The sequence below is a fragment of the Miscanthus floridulus genome, chromosome 14 (assembly GCF_019320115.1).
Source record: "Miscanthus floridulus cultivar M001 chromosome 14, ASM1932011v1, whole genome shotgun sequence".
In the NCBI taxonomy this organism is placed as follows: Eukaryota; Viridiplantae; Streptophyta; class Magnoliopsida; order Poales; family Poaceae; genus Miscanthus; species Miscanthus floridulus.
Window position 1 is genome coordinate 18019551 of NC_089593.1, and position 19447 is coordinate 18038997.

At 45.9% G+C, this 19447-nt stretch overlaps 1 protein-coding gene across 1 annotated transcript; it reads right to left on the minus strand.

Annotated features, from left to right (window-relative positions):
* Window positions 1–6269: 6269 nt before the first annotated feature.
* Window positions 6270–7603, minus strand: LOC136505888 (transcription repressor OFP8-like). Its single transcript, XM_066501018.1, has one exon. It carries the CDS (start codon window positions 7482–7484, stop codon window positions 6756–6758), a length of 729 nt encoding a protein of 242 aa, XP_066357115.1. The 5' UTR covers window positions 7485–7603; the 3' UTR covers window positions 6270–6755.
* Window positions 7604–19447: the final 11844 nt, after the last annotated feature.

Below are 19447 nucleotides of genomic sequence, written 5' to 3' on the forward strand. Positions count from 1 at the left end.
CGTTGTTCCTCCGGCTCGTCCCTCGCCTTCAACGTGATCGGGGTGAGCTCCTGGTTCTTCCCGAGTCGTTTGTTTCACCGTTACCGGTCTCCTGTCGCCGGCATAGCGCTGCCGTGCAGCCGTGGCCGCCATGGCCGGCGTAGTGCTTGGTCCAGTTTGTAATTGATCTCACTAGTGCCACAAATCGATGCGCCGTGACGTAGTGATCATGCTCGTACCTTGGCTGTCGCCAGTGACCTCGCCGTTGGCAAGATTTCACCGATCAAAGCTGTTGTCGCCGCGGTCAGCGCGAGAGGTAGAAGATGACATGTGGGGTCGGTTGTCAGTGACTCAGCGTTCAAAATGGATTTTTCTATTTTGCAGATTTGAATGAATAGTGATAGTTTTTGTTATTTTTGTGTAGAATTATTTAGAGTTCCAAAAATTATGAAAATTTTTGTGTGATCTCTCTGTGGTGTATATTATTTAAGAAAAATATGAAATGTTGTTTTTCAGTACTTTTTGAATGTGATGAAAATTGCTCAATTAATTAATAAATGGATTTCCATGATTTTTCTAGGCTTAATTAATTATCCAAAAATTATGAAAATTGTTTTGCCACTTATAGTTATCATGTGATAAACATTTACAAAAATTTTGAGCTCAATTAGAATAAGTTGATTTATTTCATAATTTTGAATTAAACAATTAATTCATAAAAGCAAATAGTAACATTTAATGATTTAGGTTTTGTTTGAATTTTGGATTGAGTGATGACCTTGGGTTATTAGTTGGTAATGATCCTTGGCAGTTGATGTATCTGTTATGAAAAAGGTTTAGTTTGTTTGACTTGCAACTGTACCGCGAAGGAAAGTTGTATTCGAATTGTTAATTTTGCATCCATCATCAAGCATCATGTTTCGTATCCCGCATCATGTTAAACATGGCATTGTTACTACGTGTAGTGAACGAAGGTGAACCGTCGTAGTTAATCCAGTTGCGGAGGAAGTTAATCCGTCTGTGAGGTCGGATTGGATAATTGTGGAACGTCGCAGGAACCTAACTTTTCCGTCAACGAAGGCAAGCCCCGGATGCATTTAACTCTACCTTGTGTTTTACAAATTTTAACGCTTTTGCTTTTATATACTGCATTAAGTGATTAGGAGTCAAGTGGAAACCTAATTGGTGCATTACCAACCTTGTTTTTCCATATCTATCTTGTTACCAGTTTTAATTCGTAAATGCCTAGTTATGCTTAGTCCTGCTTAGCCAGGTGATTACCTGTCACCTGAGAGTTTTAAATGGATCTTTGGTTACTTATGTTATCATAAGATATGAGCATGTGGAGTAATAAATCTAGACCGGGCAGACTCGGTGTGTGAGAGCCACAAGACATGGAGGTCTTGTGAGCGGCTTCTTTCCGCCTATGTCGATTAAGGTCCGTCCATTGTTGAATTGCATGAGGTAAGACTTTGTAGTACTAACCACATACTCCGGTAAGCCTTAACTCTAAAATTCTATTACAAGAATGGCTACTCGCGCACTGGGAGTGGAGAGATGGCGAGAGTAGCATGTACCCACGTGGCTTTGGGCTAGATTGGTGGAGTACTGTATTCTCGATTGGCGCGGACCCGTTCTTGTTTTAGAGGACCTAAGGATAGGTTGATATATGTAAGTCGGGGACCTGCATATGTCGTGTGGTCTGGAATCCCCAGCTGGGTTTACAATCGGTTCAAATCGTCGTTGCTCCTCGATTATGGAGACTCAACTCACTGTTCATCATCGTAGTTTAATAACTGGAACTTGAGTAAGGTTTAAGAAAGAGTTTGATATGAAGCTCATGATCTCATTATGGATCATGGCAGATTCATATATGGTACTTATAAGGTTTTACATATTGAAGTAAAGAATTTTGTTAAAGAGCTTTTACACAAAAGAACTTGATTATTGCTAAAGCCATACCTTGAATCCCTGAGCCTGCATTCCTGAGTCTTCTCAGTTTTTATTTTGGTTAAGTCTTGTTGAGTACTTTTGTACTCAGGGTTCGTTGACCCTTGTTGTAGGTGAGCCTCATGAGCAGGTCTGTTTTGGACCTTGCTGCATGACTGCTGTTCATGTCGATGACGATAAGTGAATGTGTGATCCTTGGGCAGGATGCTTATTTTGTGTGTTATGTTTATGTTAATTATGTCACTCCACTACTACTATGGTTTGTAATAATAATCATACTCAGTTTGTAAGGTTTAAAACAACTGGTTTGTAAACTAAGTTATCGTAAGACTTCCACTATTTTACTCTGATGTATATATTTGAATAAATGTTGTAATACTGCAATGACTCTGTAATGTGATCCTGCTCAGAAATCGTGAATGATTCGGGGTTCCCCGTGGACACCCGACAGACTTCTTAAATTACCAAGAATGTATGCATAGTTGTCAGAGGTCGTTGGACAGTGACAAGTGCATGTGGGTCCTATAATTTAGGAGGTTCTGCCCACTTTGCCCAATGGCCCTATGCATTGGAGCCATGTCCAGTCTGGGTTCATGCTTAGGAGGTTCCATGATTTGGTTGGGCAGGGGGGCAAAACTGAGAAAGGATTCAAGGAGGTACATGTTAGGCAGGTTGCACTCATGGTCTCTAAGTTTGCTAGGGTCAATGTGACCACCCAACAGATTTACAATCACTTGAGAAAGTGAAGACAAATGTGGGTTAAGGTTGTTAGGCTCAAGGATTTGAGTGGTGCTCTGTGAGATGAGGACCAGCACATGATAGTACTTGATGATGAACACCTGCTTGGCCACACCAAGGTTAGAAACTATTTGGATAACACCTCAGCTATCCCTTTTCTTTTCTTTTGCTCTCCTATGTCTAATAGTTACATCTGTTTCACTAACTAGGACCATCCTGCTGATGCTAAGTTCTTGAACACACCAATAGAGAACTATGTCCAGATGGAGGCCATCTTTGGTGGTAACCAGGCAACAGGAAAGTATGCAATGGGCTCAAACGAGCCTCTGGGTACTCCAACCGACATTGGCCAAGGTGATATTGATACCGTTGAGGACAACACTAACTTAGGTGGCACAGAGGCTGATTCTGGAAAGGGAACTCCTTTTGGTATGGAAGGCTCTAAGGGTTCTGATGCCAAGAGCTAGGATAAAAGGGGTGGCAAGAGAAGGAAGCTTGCCCCAGAGGAAATAGACCTCATGAATGGAATGATCAAGGCTATGGAGTCTATAGGAGATGCCCTGAAGACTCCACAGCACAATGAGGTGCATCAGGATCTCTATGGCTGTGTTATGGACTGCCCTGGGTACTCACAGGAGGCACTCATGTTTGCCCTGGTTTACCTGCTGCAGAACAAGGCTGAGGGACTTTGCTTTGTTCAGATGACAGAGGCTCATAGGATCCTGTGGCTTAGGACCTACCTGAGCACAACCTACTTTGCTTAGATGCATACTAGCTAGCCTCTCCACTTTTGCATATAGCCATGCTAACTGTCTTATGCTGTAGGAAGTATTTTGATGTGTAGCACTTACCTCAACTAATGCTACAAAGAACCATTTGCCGCCTAACCAAGGCTGCACCTAGTCTGGAATAGCATAGGAGCCATGGTGATGGATGTGAGGCTTTGTTGATCTGTGTGGTGTAGACATTAACAAAGGGTGATGGATTGTCACTTAGTTGATCTAAGCCCTATGCTATTCTTATGTTTTCTCATGTCTTTCATCAAACCGTGGGATACGTCCATTCCCAAGCAACTGTTGTAGGCATGCCTACCGGATGGCTGGGATGGACGTGTCACATGCTTCCATGGGAGTCATGAACTTGCCTTAGCAATTTGTGTTCTTATTTGCCACCTGGGATGATTGCAGTTTACATTAGCTGAGGCCTACGTTTTTTGTGCTTCTAATGTCAACCATTTTTTGACTGAGACTGATACAATTGTGAGATCCTTTTCATGCCTATGAAGATAACAATGTCAGTTTGAGTAATGGATTAAGCATATTGTTGACCTTGGACTTGTGAGGTACTGGAGCATTGTTTCTTCTATCTTCTGCTTCTGCTTCTCATGGCTGTAACCTGTAATCAAACCATGTGAGACATCCATGCCCAAGCAACAGCTGGACAATTCTGATGATCTGATGGCTGGGCTAGATGCCTCACATGGTTTCATGACTGTCATGATTTTGGTTTTCTACTATCTGTTTGAGGTTTGCTGCTGTCTATGTTTCTTAAGCTCCAAGTTCAAGGTCAAATGAAAAGACAATTAAATCCGAGGCAAATCAATTGAACTACCGCTCATCTTATCAACATCTTATACTTGCTTTTTTGTGTTTTTAAGGGGCAAATGGCTTGGTATGTTGTGTACCGTGGAAGAGTTCCTAGGGTATATGCAACCTGGGCTAGATGCAATACCCAGGTAACTAGTTTTAAAAACAACAGCTATAAAAGCTTCCCTAACAAAGAAGAGGCAGAAGCATCATACTTAGAGTTCATGGGTTGTGAAGATGATAAAATTTTTGTCAATCCTCCACCAAAGGTGCTCAGGAACAAACCGGTGTTATTTGTTGTGGCTGTGGGGCAGTGTTTTCTGTTGCTGGTGCTCCTGTGGTTCATTCTTGCTCATTGCTACAACTGTCTGTGATGCTCAAAATGTCATGTCTTGGTATGTTGCCTATCGGGGAAAGGAGCCTGGGGTCTATGCCCTAAAATGCCTCCTTGCAGTGCTTTGGGCAACCAATCAAGCCCTATGTTGTTTCTAATTCCATGGCAGAATGAGGTGACTGCAGCTTTGATATTCTTGTCAAGCCTATGATGATAACTAAACCGTCATGTGTACTGGATTACAAATACCTGATGACCTTGAGCTTGTGAGGCACTGGAACTCTGGCCTTATTCTATTTGGTTTTCATGTTTGTTTGTTACCATTGCTGTGTGTTGCCTTCTGTGTTTCTTATGCTCCAAGCTCAAGGTCAACCGATGAAGAACTATTATCTGAGGCCAATATATTAACCACTGTCTGTTCATATATGGGTGGCTTTCCCTTTATTATCTGAGCTCATCTTTTAAATTGTTAAGCCCTTGTTTAGTTCCACCACAAATTCCCAAAAAGTGCTACAGTACCTATCATATCGAATGTTTGCGGCTCGTGCATGGAGCATTAAATGTAGACGAAAAAAAACTAATTACACAGTTTGGTGGGAAATTACGAGACGAACGTTTTGAGCCTAATTAGTCCATGATTGAACACTAATTGTCAAATAAAAACGAAAGTGCTACAGTAGCCCCAAATTTCAACTTTTTGAAACTAAACACGCGCTAAACGTGGGAAGAACTGCCTCTTACCATTGCTGTTGTATTATTTTGTAATATCTCTTATGCTCCAAGGTCATAGTTGATGATGATACAAATTGATCTGAGGCAATGTTTGTATTCACATGCTTGTTCTGATAAAAATGGTGGTAACCTCACCAAAGTGATACATGGGTGCTCACACTTTGTGTAATGCGTCAAACCAAACACAACTAGCAGTACCAGCTCATTCCTCAAATTGGTGTAAACTGGCAACCAAACAAACTGACTATCATTCAATACCAATTCCAAAGTTACAACTAAACACACCTAGACGAATAGTTTTAACCTGCATCACGCCACCCAAGACCAATCCTCCGGCCCGGGTACCCTACCCAGAAGCAACAAATCACGCCCGTAGTGCAGCGTACCGGCCCGAATGAAACTCGGCCACTAGTCGTCCCAGGCTCTCAGCTTCACATTTCACAACACTCCTCACCGACTGCCCGTAGCGAGGTCGTGAACGAAACAGAGCAGGTCACGCCGTCCGATGATTGATGAATGGTCGCTATCCCTGTCTCACCTTCTGAAGATAGACAGTTGTTTATGTGGTCCTCCTGTGTGCACGCTCTGCTTCGGCGATGAATGCCCATTCAGATCGTTTCAGACAAACAACTACACCGAGCCCGAGCTGCCTCATTCAGACACCCGTACGGGGTACTAATTTATTTATTTATTTCGAGCCTGTTTAACAATTGACCAGTAGTCCGCCAGTACTCCTCCGAAGGGTAAGTACAGTACCGTTGAACTGAACTAACCATGGTTACTTGGGGGCTGCCTGTATCTGTATCATCAATTCATATGCTCTATTCATTCACCAACGCTGAATAACCATTAACCGGTGCTCCATGTACTAGCAACATTCAGCATGTAGTAAGTGGCGTGCCGTATGAGCAGAAACAGCTCGCAAATCTTCATTAGCAGCGTACTTACATACGTACACAGATAATAAACATAAACCAAACCTGCTTCTAAATCACTCACACTGCTGCTACTTCTTCAGGGACGACCTTCTTCCAAAACGAAAAGGCCAGCCGAACACACATACTGCTATGCTGCTTGCTGCAACATAGCTAGTAATATAACACTGAGCAAGCTTAGCGAGATAGCAAACAAAGCACAAAACAGACCCAAGAAAAGATGAAGTGATGGAGCACAATACAAGGACCTGCTTGGACGGTGGACACCTGGTACTAGTAGCTACTGGTAAATACTAATCCTTTGTGAATGAAGCTAATAATAAGGTGGCGGTGGTTTAATTTCTCCTTCACGAGATCCTATCACCACCCGGTGGCAGACATCACATGACCTCTGCAGCAGGTGGAGCCTGGAGCGCATCGCCGGGTGGTGCCAGGATCTCGGGACCAGAAGAGAGGCACTGGCACGAGCTCGCTCAGGACGTGAGCCCATGTCGTCACTCGTCAGTAGTGGTAGTGGTAGTCGTAGGCGTGGTACGCCGGCTGCGGCGGCGGGGGCGCGGTGAGCTGCGCGCAGACCTCGGCGAATGCGGCGAGGATGGCGGCGTGGTGGCGGGGCGCGTTGAGCGCGAGCAGGCGGCGGAGCATGCAGCGGAGGTCGTCCCAGCCGCAGAGCCCCATCTCCACGACCATCTGCACCATGCTCTCCCGGAAGTCGGCGCGCGGGTCGGAGGACTCCTTCTCCACGGCCACGCCCACGTCGCCGTCGCCGTCCTCGCCTGCTGCTGCTTCCGCCGCAGACGCCGCCGCCATCTTCTCGTACCGCTTCTTCCTCCTGCCCTGGTGGCCCCCCTGCTGCCTCCTCCTGCCCGTTGCCGCCGCCGCTGGCGCCTTGGCGGGCGGGTGCTTTGTGACGGCTGCGGCGGCGGCGGTGGTGGGGTTGTTGTAGGAGTAGGCGGAGTAGGAGGAGTGGGTGGTGGCGAAGGTGGCGGCGGAGGACGCCGTGGAGGCCGAGGACGGGAAGAATCCCGAGGAGGAGCGCGAGCTGCTCCGCGGCGGCGCCTGCGGCGGCTTGGGCGACGGGCGGAGGAAGGAAGGTAGCTGGCTGAGCAGCCTGGTGGCTGCGCGGCGCGGGCGGCAGCCGCACCCGGCGTCCACCACCGCCACGTGGCGCCACGACCGCCCCACCGGGAACTGCAGGCTCCCGCCCCGCCGCGCCCTGGTCGACGACATGCCGGTGGTGCGGGAAGGCCAGGAAGGAAATGGCTGGCCGAGGGAGCTAGCTGAGTAGCTGGGCGGGACGGCGGCTAGCGTCCCCTGTGCATTGTGTGGCTGCCTTCTGGGTGGGTGGATGGACGGCGGTAAGCCGGTGGTGGTAAAAAGGAAGGGAGAGTGGACGCCGCCGTTTTATACGCGCGGCGAGATCTGGGTGACACTGACACGAGAGGGGTGGGTGGGCCCGCCATTAGAAGGGGTGGAGTGGGGTCAATCGAGTGGGTAGGACTGTATGTGTACAGCTGGCTCTCCCAGTCTGGGCTCGGACGCTCGCTGACGGCCTGACGCTCATCATTCCGTTCCCCTGCGGCTTGTCTCCATGGTGTTGACTTTGACCGTCCTAGTATGCTCCTGCTCCTGCCACAGCACGGCCAGCGCAATGTTTACACGCTGGCATGCATGCGATGCATGTGCACGCTACGCTGCGGCGGCTACGCGTCCCGTGTGCCGTGTGCAGAGGGACGAACAAATAAAGGTTCCGTTCGTGAAAAAAAAAGCTAAAATATTGTTCTGACTCACCCAAAAAGACGAATTATAAAAACAGAGCCCCAAAAAAAAAAGAGGAGCAGACGTACAGTGTAGTAGGTGAGCACCACGCAGTGCACGCACAGGTAGCGAAAGCGAGCGGAGGAGCGCTCTACTCCTCCAGTGGGAAAGGTTGGCAGGGACGTCTTGTGCAGCGAGCGTACATGTGTGTAACAAGATTGAACTGAGTTTGAGTTGGACGAGCCTACCTCATCAAGCTTTGGCTGTCGTTTGTCTTATCCAACATATAGATGGAGAGCCAAACTGTACACACTCATAGTATTCCATCCTACTACCTCAGTTCTAAATCACAAGTAGTTCTAATTTTTCTAGATAAATAGTCTTTGGTACGTATGTAGACAATATATATTAGGTGTATAGTAAAAAGCAATGTACTTACAAAAGTCAAAATGACTTACAATTTAAAATAAAAGAGAGTATTTTTTATAGCGCAAGTATCAGTGCAAGTTTTAATCGAGATTCATCTTTACTCATTGAGTTGTCACATAAACACTTTTCATTATTTAGGAAGTTTTTAAAAAAAATAATAATAATAAACAGAGATGAAGTCAATTTCAAGCTTCTTTAACTCGGCTCTAGATGAGTCGAGGAATAAAATATTTACCGAATAACATAATAAAACTATGCATTTAGCATGGTCATGGAGTTAAATCGATTCTTCAGCTAGCACCGAAGGGCAACCGCCAACCAAATCCAGCCCAGTGAAGAGCCGAATTCAAATTAAGAACCTGTTCCTACTCATTAAACAATTGTTTGTGCTTGGAATGAGAGAGAAAAAAAATACGACTGAATCCATCATCCGAGAACCGGGGCGGATCTACAGGGGGCTTTGGGGGGAGGGGGGGGGGGGGGCTCCAGCCCCCTACAGCTGGTGCATCAATGAAAATATGGGGGAGGATGAAGGAGAAAAAGAGATGGAGAAAAAAAGAAAAATAAAGAGAGAACAAGAAGAGACCAGATCTCCCTCAATTCTGTTATGCATCCGCCGCTATCGGAGAAGGAAGAGATAATAGGAACCAAGTCCATCCTCATGCCTGCCTCCAACTCCAAATAAAGCAAGCAAATTGAAACCTCGTCCAGTCCATCAATGACGCCTCACGGGGACGGGGGGCGCTACGTATCGACGCAAAGAAGAATGCCGTCGCCGTGCACGCGGCAGTCGTTATCCTTATCGATCGCCTTCTGGCGTCTGCACTCTGCAGTGGCCTCCTCACCACATCCGAATCCGCTCGTAAAAAGTCACGGCCTCACGGGTGGTCGGTGCCCCGTGCCTGCTCCGGGGACCCCGGGGCGGTCTGCTCTTCTGTCAATCTGCCGCCTTGTGTCTGGGCGGCTAGCTAAAAACTTGCATCATTCTCGTGGTGTAATCATCATAGCGGTTAACCGTTACCAGCTTTCGCTACGACCGAGCCCGGCTTTCCTTTTAGCGCGCGGCGCGACCAGGAGTGCCCGAGCCCTCAGCACGCTGTCTGCTGCGGTGCTGGTATAGCATTTTTACGCACTGGCCAGTGCTCACCGTGCTCCTTCGGTGCATGCGGGCACTTGAGCGAGACACCTCTTTTAAGGTACGAGGACGATGAAACAGCGATACGGCCTTGTCCCATAATAAATATACTTTTAGGGCCTTGTTTAGTTCCCATCAAAATTCCAAGTTTTTTCACTCTCTCTCCATCACATCAATTTTTGGACGAGTATTAAATGTAGGTAAAAAAATAACTAATTACACAGTTTAGTTGAAAATCAAGAGATGAATCTTTTGAGCCTAGTTGGTCCACGATTGGACAATATTTGCCAAATAAGACGAAAGTGGTACTATTCATCAGGTTGAAAAAACTTTCGATCTAAACAAGGCCTAGAGTTTAAAATTTGTCCTAAAATAAATACACATCTAAACTAACTTCACTTGTTTTTTTTTTCTATTTTTTCTCTTCCTAGAGTGCAACACTTTTATAGGTATATATATATATATATATATATATATATATATATATATATATATATATATATATATATATATATATTTCTCACTGACCTTAATCTCCTCATCTAAACTCTAGAAGTGCATTTATTTTGGGACGGAATGAGTACTATTTTGGACCATGTTGTACTCATCTCTTAGAAAAGATAATACCACCTCCGTGCAAAAAAAAAAACTTGACAATCTACTTTTTTTTTCAAATGTATCAATCATTACTATTGGAGAAGTTGTGAGACGACTTACGAGTATACGCTAAGAAGTTACTTCCTCTGTTCTCTTTAGAAAGCGTCGTTGGGCATGACATGGTCACCCAAACTACCCCTTACCATTTATTTATATTGAGTTGCATGCACCAATCAATTCAACATAAAATCTTAAACTGATGATGAGAGGTGGGCAATTCACTTATATTCCAACACTTCTCCTCACGTCGAGGCTCCCTTAGGCCACAGACGTGGATAGGAGCGAGCAGTAATTATATTTTATTTAATTACACTAACCAGGATTCAAACTCGAGACACGTGGCTTTGGTACTATATTGAGTTGCTTGCACCAATGAGTTCAACCTAAAAGGACGTGGAGAGGAGCAAGCAGTTATTTAATTGCACTAACCAGGTTTCGAACTCGAGATCTCTGACTTTGCTACTCTATTGAGTTGCATGCACCAACCAGTTCAACCCAAAAGCTTAAGCTGATGAGAGAGATGAGCAATTCACTTATATTCCAACAATTTATTTTTCATTACATTATTTTATATTTATAAATTTATGATAATCGGATAGTACATTTAATTAGCAATCTAACCATATCTGGTTTACAGTATAATAATTAAATTTGTTAGCTAAATTAATGATCAAATATTTTAAAGTTTGACTCTTGATACGTGTACATGCTTTATAAAAGAGAACGGAGGGAGTGCGATGGCGACCACAACACCCCCGGTCGAGAGCGGGCAAGGCCATGACAACCTCAGTCGGGCACTAGTGCGATGGCCACAGCCCGGCCACGTTAGTGAGCGCCCAGTTGCGCATGGCTACGACAGCCCTGTGCACGTGTGGGCAGAGGACGGGTGCTACGGGTGGAGCGTGACTAGGGCTGGATATCGAGCCGGCTCGGTCTAGCTCGAGCTGGTTTGTTAGGCTAACGAGCCAGCTTGGTTTGGCTCGTTAATATTACGAGCTCGAGGGGCAGCTCGGCTTAGCTCGTTACTGAGCTCGAGCTGGCTCGTTTAGCTCACGAGCTACTAAAAAAATAGGACACACATGTTTATAATGTTTATGCTACATTAATCGTAGAAGGTGACGTCCACCATTATGCAACCATATATGATTAATACATATTAGGTTCATCAAAAGTATCAACCATGCAACATAGCTGGTCCATCCATGATCATGCAGTTTCAGCATACTAACTAGTTCCTTGTCACCATAAATTTAGAAAAGTCCACATATTTAATATCAGCATCATCATCTTCTCCCTGGAAAACCATCCATAAAATCAACATTTAAGTATCACAACAATTATAAAATCAAAATTCATATGAAACAGCTAAAAATAAGGATTACATACCAATAGAATAGGTCTACACTTCTAGGTCAGCATCATCATCTTCTAGATTCATAGTCGTGGGCTGATAGGCCTCAGCTCGTTTCAGCTCGTGAGCTAGCTTGTTAAAATAGTTAAAACTCGTGAAAAAGTTAAAACGAGTCGAGTCGAGCCGAGCTGAGCTGACCACGAGTCGAGCAAGTTAGCGAGCCACGAGTATTTTGTCCAGACATAAGTGTGCCCTCGTAGATGCGTCATCGATGGGAAAAATGAGAGGAGAAAGAAAGAGCTATTATTTAAGGTGGTTAATAAGTGGTATAGTGGGTGATTTGTACTAACTCTATTAAGTCTATGGATCTAGGAGCTAGATCCATGTGTCGGCGGATCTGGGCCTGGTTTGTGGACATCTAGAGGTGTTTGAATAGAAAAAATGGAAGTGCAGTTGTTTTTTATCTGAAGTTGCAGGAGCTCTCCTAAATAGGCCCTTAGGGCTAGGACTTCTCCACTTCACCTTTTTTAGCCCTGCTTCCAAGTTTGCTAACGAAACTAGAATAGCTTGATGAGCTCTGCTAAAAAAAAAAGATAGAGTTTGTGCAACACCTAGAAACTCTAGGTTCTTTTAGGAGCTACTCCACGTAGAGTTGGTAGAATATAGTCGATGAAGCAGTTCTAAACATACACTTTATAGAGAGAATTGCACGGCTAGTCAATGAACTTGCGAGGTTGTATAAGCAAATCGAGGACTATTATTACTAGGCCATGTTTGGTACTACCTCCGTCCAAAAAAATAACTTTAGAATTAAACCAAGTCAAAACTCTTGAATTTAACTAGATTTTTATAGAAACCAGGGTCAATATTTATATCTTCTAATAGATTTATTATAAAAATATATATTATGATTAATATAAGGGGCAATTGTCTGGCGGACATTCAAAGTGATGGTCATTTGCTGGCGGACACTCCGTTTTGAGCAGTTTGCCAGAAAGCACTCTGGTTCGTTGAAATTAGGCCACAGGACACCGCGGCCTGGTTTTAACCGGTTGAGGAGAGAGAAAATTTTGTTTTGGACATCCGGTGCCCCTAAGCCACAGTTGGGTCCGTGCCCCCCAACCTGGTCTGGTTAGACCACGTAAGAACCGACCATTTTTCTCAGGCCCGAGGCAGCCTCACGCTGGTTCCTGTCACTGCCCCCGCTGGTACTCTGCTGCTCCTCCTCGTCGTTCTCCTCGCTTCTGCTGCTCCTCCCCGCCGGTGGTGTTCCCCTGCTCGTCCTCCCTGTCAGTGGTGGTCCCCTGCTCCAACGAGCTCCTCGGGCCGTGCACGCGAGCTCCGTGGACCGCGCCCAGAGTGAAGGGGTACGCCAGAGGGAGAGATGAGCGTGGCGGTGCCATGGTCGCCGGCGGTGAACCCTCGCCAGTGCAACCCGATCTTAGGCTACGGAGCATGAGAGACGATGATATCAAGTATGTTGGACTCAGGAGCTCACTGCGAAGCCGATGGAGGGTATCTAGTCGACGGGAGTGGCACCGAGAGGGGAGGCATCGTGGAGAGGCGGATGGATGGTAGTGACGTGCTTTGGCGAGTTCATAGCACCCCACAAAGGCCACGGATTGGCGTCGAAGAGGGTCGTAGTGGGTCGGTGTTCTTCTGCAAGGTCAAGAGCAGGAACAACGAGGCAAGCGTGGGCCTACTGTGGGAGAGCAAGAGCTCAGATGTGCGCTCTCCAATGGTGGCGGTGGCGGTGGCGGCGGCAGGTGCTGCGAGATGGGAGAGGGAGTGGGAGAGGAGTGGGCCAGCCGGATTCGGCCCAGGGAGCGAGAGAGGTTTTCTTTTCTTATGGGGTCCAACCAAACTAGGTTGGGGACGGACCTAAGTGTGGCTCAGGGGCACCGGATGTCTAAAACTAAATTTTCTCTCTCCTCAACTGGCTGAAACCAGACCATGGTGTCCTGTGGCCTAATTTCAACGAACCAGAGTGTCTTTTGGCAAACTGCTCAAAACGGGTTGTCTACCAGCAAACGACCATCACTTTGGATATCCACCAGACAAATTTCACTTAATATAATGATATTTATTAGTTATCATAAATATTACGTATTAGTATTTCTAGTGATGGACCAGGGTCCTATGGTTCCCCATGGGGGTACTACTCGGATGGGTCCTGAGATGGCCCACGATCTATTGAAGGACATGAGACAAGGTGGTGTGGACTTCAAGCTATTCCTGATCGACTTATTCGGCTTACTATGAAAACTAGATTTTGTAATAGGACTAGAACTCTTCTTTTATAACCGACTAGGACTAGATTCATGCTCTTACCCTCTCCCCTATATAAAGAGAGGTACGGTGCACCCCCTTGTAACCCTAACAATCATACAATCAATACAACGCAAAAGGCCACACGTCGACTGGACGTAATGGCTATTACTCAACAAGTGGGCCCGAACCAGTATAAATCGTTTGTCTCTTTGTGTTTACCATCGAGTTCTGCGTACGCCGAAGCCCTCCGAACACCATCCCAAGTACCCCCGTGATGGGTTGTCGGTCACAAACACCGACAGCTAGCACACCAGGTAGGGGCTTTTGGCGACTTCGCGATCGAGAGCTCGACGGACCTCGACAACATGATTTTCTCGACGGGTGTCACCTTCATCTTTGGCTCCTAGATCCACAAGACATACGACAATGGCAGGCTCCAAAGTTGTCTCATGGAGATCCCGACGCCTCAAGATTTACCAGACGTCTCGACGACCGCACTGGATCAACTCGTCGAGAAGTTTTTGCACCTCTCAATGTCTGATTCAACTCAAACTTAGGAGGTCACCATCAACCATGGATCCCGTTCAGACACGTCACCTTTGTCCAGACTAGAGATCCCATCTAAAGTCCAACACGAAGACCCAGTTCATTTTCCACTCGGACTCAAGAATTCAGCTTTAATCTATCAAGATACGATCAGCTACCTCATACAGTCTGAGCAAGAGATCCCTCTTACGGGTGCCCAGAGAGGTTTGGTTCTATCCATCACACCCAAAGGAGGCATCGTCCATTGGTCGGGTGCTCGACCTGACACTTCTTTAATAGATTCATCTCGTTTAGTTGGCATGGTGAAACTCTTGCCTTATCAGGACAACATAACTCTTTCAGCGGACAACAACGATCATGGTTCTATAGAGATTTTGGATATCACGACGACTACAGAATCTAGAACTCACCCGGCCATGAGGCACTCCAAAGAAGCTTTGTGGCTAGTCAACCACCTCAGATCCCTATGGCTAATCCACTAGATATCCAAGATGGAGAGAAAACGTTGTTCGACATCTCCCCGGGTACTGCGCCACCCAACAGAGAAATAGATGAGCAGAAGATGGCTAGAGAAAGAAAGAACAGAGCTTGACAGGCTTAGCGCAACCGCACCCAACACCGCAAGGAATAATGGCAGCAGTGTCAGTCGGCTTATCGAGACATTGAACGACGGCGCTTAGCTGTAGAGGCAGCATATGAACAACGTCTATGGGATGAAGAAGCAGAACGACAGCGCCAAGACCGTGATGTCATCAGAGCTTCTACATCACACAACATTGAGCCTGAGTTCATGGAAGTAGCTAGCCAGAGGGTCTTCACTACGCCCTGGTAGAATAGATGGCAGCCATAGAAAACCCTACTCCAGATCAGCAACTACTCAAAGTCATTCTGAAATCCATAGCCCTTCAGATGCAGGCTGCAAAAGTGACATCCCATGCTAACCCTTCCCAAGGACCAGAGGCATGGGCACTAGCCCACTCTCGTTTGGGGCCATAGGGTAACCAAGGAGGAGAACAATGAGTACCTGCCCACTCCCATCTAGGGCCGCAAGGTAAGCAGAATAGAAATCAGGGTGCCGCATAGTCAGCCTATCATGGGCACTAGTATAGTAACAGGGAAGGCAGAGGCGAGTCTGAGTATAGAGAGGCTGGCATCTCACTAGACAAGTTCCCATGTTTCTCTAACAGACTACTCTCTGTTCGGCTTCCCTACAAATTCAAGCCGTCCAAACATACCAAGTACGACGGGGAAGATAGAACCCAACTAATGGTTGCGCATCTACTCTTAGTCCATCGAGTTGGCAGGCGGCGACGATGACATCAAAGTGTTATACTTTCCCATGGCACTCGACACCGTGCCTCTTGCCTGGTTCGATAAGCTATGAGCCAACTCCATCGATACTTGGGGACAGCTCCAGCGCAAATTCTATGAAAAAATTTGCGACGTCCTCACCCACCCAAGTACTCAGAACGAGCTTAGAGCTTGCTAGCAGAAACCAAATGAAACCTTCTAGCAATATTATCACCGCTTTACTGAGTTACGAGCCCATGTCTATGATATCACAAACATGGAGGTGATAGATCACTTCACCAACGGGATCAAATACAAGTGGCAGTTTGAAAAATTCTGTGATGATAATCCAGAGACCATCGAGGAATTTAAGCGTACAATACAAAAGATGATTGCATCTGAAGAGCGTACTCATGAATGATTCTCACACGGCCAACGAGACAAAGGTTATGACCACAGAAGCAATCAGGGTGGACAACCTAGCAGAAATAAAGGACCTGACAACACCCTTGCTTCCATGGATGGGTCCAAGAAATCTAACAAAAATAACAAGAAGTTCAAAGACCTGAAGAATTTACCTTGCCCTTTCCATAAGAACATCAAGCACACGGCGATCGAGTGCAGACAGCTCCAAGAACTGGGTTTCTACGATAAAAGCAATAAGGGCAAGGGTAAAGGTGATAACAGCAAAGATGGAGACGAGAACCCTCACCCTGGCTTCCAACAGTCCATGGGTCAAATCACAATAATCTTTGCGGGGCTACTGACTTCATCAAATAAGCGCTCTGGAAAGTTGGCTCTTCGAGACATCATGGTAGGAGAGCCATCAACACCAAAATACCTTAATTGATCTGAGTACCTAATCTAGTTTTCTAGAAAAAGATCAATGGACTAGCGTGATTAACGCCGGCCACTATCCACTTGTCTTGGGTCCAACAATAGCCGGCATGACAGTCCCCAAGGTCCTGATCGATGACGGCATAGGATTCAATATAATATTTGCTGATACGCTGAAGAAGATAGGACTTGACTTTACCATCCTACTCACCCCCACTAATGACCCTTTCTACGGGATAGTGCCCAGCAAGGCTGCCATGCCACTCAGACAGATCATGCTCCTGGTAACATTTGGCACCCCAAACAATTACTGAACGGAGTTCATCAAATTCGAGGTGTCCGACTTTGAATCATCATACCATGCTATCTTTGGTCGATCTACTTTGACCAAGTTCATGGCCATACCACATTACCCGTACCTCTTGCTCAAGATGCCGGGTCCTAATGGCGTACTCTCCTTTCGAGGTGACCTCAAGCGCTCATATGACTACGACACGGAAGCCGTCTAGATCGCAGCCAGAACATAGCAAGCCTATGAAACATAGGAGATTGCCAACATTGCACAGCAAACTAAGCCAGAAGACATGGAGATTCTGACTAAGAAGACAGGAATCATTGCACCACCCTCTAAGATGGATACCATCAAGATTGATCTGGGTACTGGTGATCCCTCTAAAATGGCTATCATTAGCACCCATCTCTCCAAAGAATAGGAACTCACGCTCACCAACTTTCTCAGAGAAAACAAAGATATCTTCGCATAGAAGTTGGCTGATATGCCAGGTGTTCCGAGAGAGTTGGCTGAGCACAAATTGGATTTAAACCTCGGCTCAAAGCCGATCAAGCAACGTCTACGATGGTTCTCACCAGATAAGAAAACAACAATCAAGAAGGAAATCACCAAGCTATTGGCAGCTGGGTTCATTAGGAAAATTCTTCACCCTGACTGGGTAGCCAATCCTATACTCATCCAGAAGAAGAACTCAAAAGTGTGATGCATGTGCGTCGACTACATAGATCTCAATAAACACTGCCCGAAGGATCCCTTCGGCTTACCTCGCATTGATTAGATCATAGACTCTACGGACAGGTCGACTCTTTTATCCTTCCTTGATTGCTACTCGGGTTACCATTAGATTACCCTTCGAAAATAAGATCAGAGCAAGACATCCTTCATCACTCCATTTGGTGCCTACTATTACATGACCATGTCCTTTGGGTTTAAAAACGCTGGTGCAACCTATCAGCGGGCTATCCAGGCATGCCTAAGCGAACAAATCGGTCATAATGTAGAAGCCTACTTGGATGATGTCATCATCAAGACCAAGGACCCTTCTACTCTGATCGCAGACTTGAAGCAAACCTTTGACAGTCTTCATAAGTACAAGTAGAAGCTTAACCCAACAAAGTGTGTGTTTGGAGTTCCTTCCGAACAGCTATTGGGTTTCCTCGTGAGCCATCGGGGTATCAAAGCTAGCACAAAATAGATTCAAGCAATCACTCAGATGACTCGACCTCACTGCGTCAAAGATGTTCAGAAACTGACAAGGTGCATGGATGCCCTCAATCATTTCATCTCACGACTCGGAGAAAAAGATTTACCTTTCTTCAAGTTGTTGAAAAAGTCAGGCAAGTTTGAGTGGATAGCTGAAGCTGACAAAGCCTTTTAGAAGCTCAAAGAGTACATGTCCACCTCTCCAAAACTTACTCCACCTGAGAGACACGAACCACTCTTACTCTACAATGCAGCTACTACTATGGTAGTAAGCATGGCAATATTCATGGAGCGGGCTAAAGAAGGGCACGTATATAAGGTACAATGACCTGTCTATTATATTAGCGAGGTGCTATCAGAATTTAAGGCCAAGTACCCACATGTGCAAAAGCTCCTTTATGCCCCTTTGATCACTTCACGCAAGCTACACCACTACTTTGATGAACACAAGGTAACAGTGGTATCCAACTTCCCACTTGGCGACGTTCTATGCAATCGGGATGCAACAGAACGCATATCCAAGTGGTCAGTCGAACTAGGAGCTCAGAACATTGAGTTCGTCTCTCGCAAAGCCATCAAATCTCAAGTCTTGGCTAATTTCATAGCCGAGTGGACCGAAGCCCAGCAGCCTACTCTAATAGTTATCTTTGATCATTGGAAGATGTATTTCGATGGTTCCCTCAAACTAGGAGGCGCAGGGGTTGGTGTTCTCTTCGTATCTTCAGATGGAAATGAGCTTAAATATGTCCTACAAATACTCTGGTCTGCTACCAGCAATGAAGCCGAGTACGAGGCCCTCCTTCACGACCTTCGAGAAGTAGTCTCACTCGGCATCTAGCATTTGCTCATCTATGGCGACTCCTCAGTGGTCATCAATTAGGTCAACAAGGATTGGGACTACACCAAGGAGACCATGGACTCTTATTGCACAGAAGTCCACAAACTTGAGAAACACTTCCAAGGTATAGAAATCCTTCATGTTATGCGAGATCTCAACGTTGCGGCTGATGTTTTGGCCAAATTGGGATCAGATAGAGTCCAGGTAGCCCCTGATGTGTTTGTTCAAGAACTGTAAGTCCCTTCAGTCAAACAAGAAAACTCCAAATCCACCGATACTCCGACTCTTGATGTCTAGGTACTAGTGGTCAACCCGACATGGACATAGGTATTTATTGATTACATCCGACACCATAAGTTGCCCAACGATAAGGTAGAAGTAGAGTAGATCATGCGCAGAAGCAAGAATTATGTCTTAGTCTGAGATAGGCTCAACCGACGGGGCGCATCATCTGGTGTTCTCAAATGCATTACACCTGAAGAAGGGCAGAAAATTTTGGAGGAAATTCACTATGGGTGTTGTGGCAACCACACAGCCTCTAGGACCTTAGTTGGCAAGGCTTGTAGATCTAGGTACTATTGGCCTA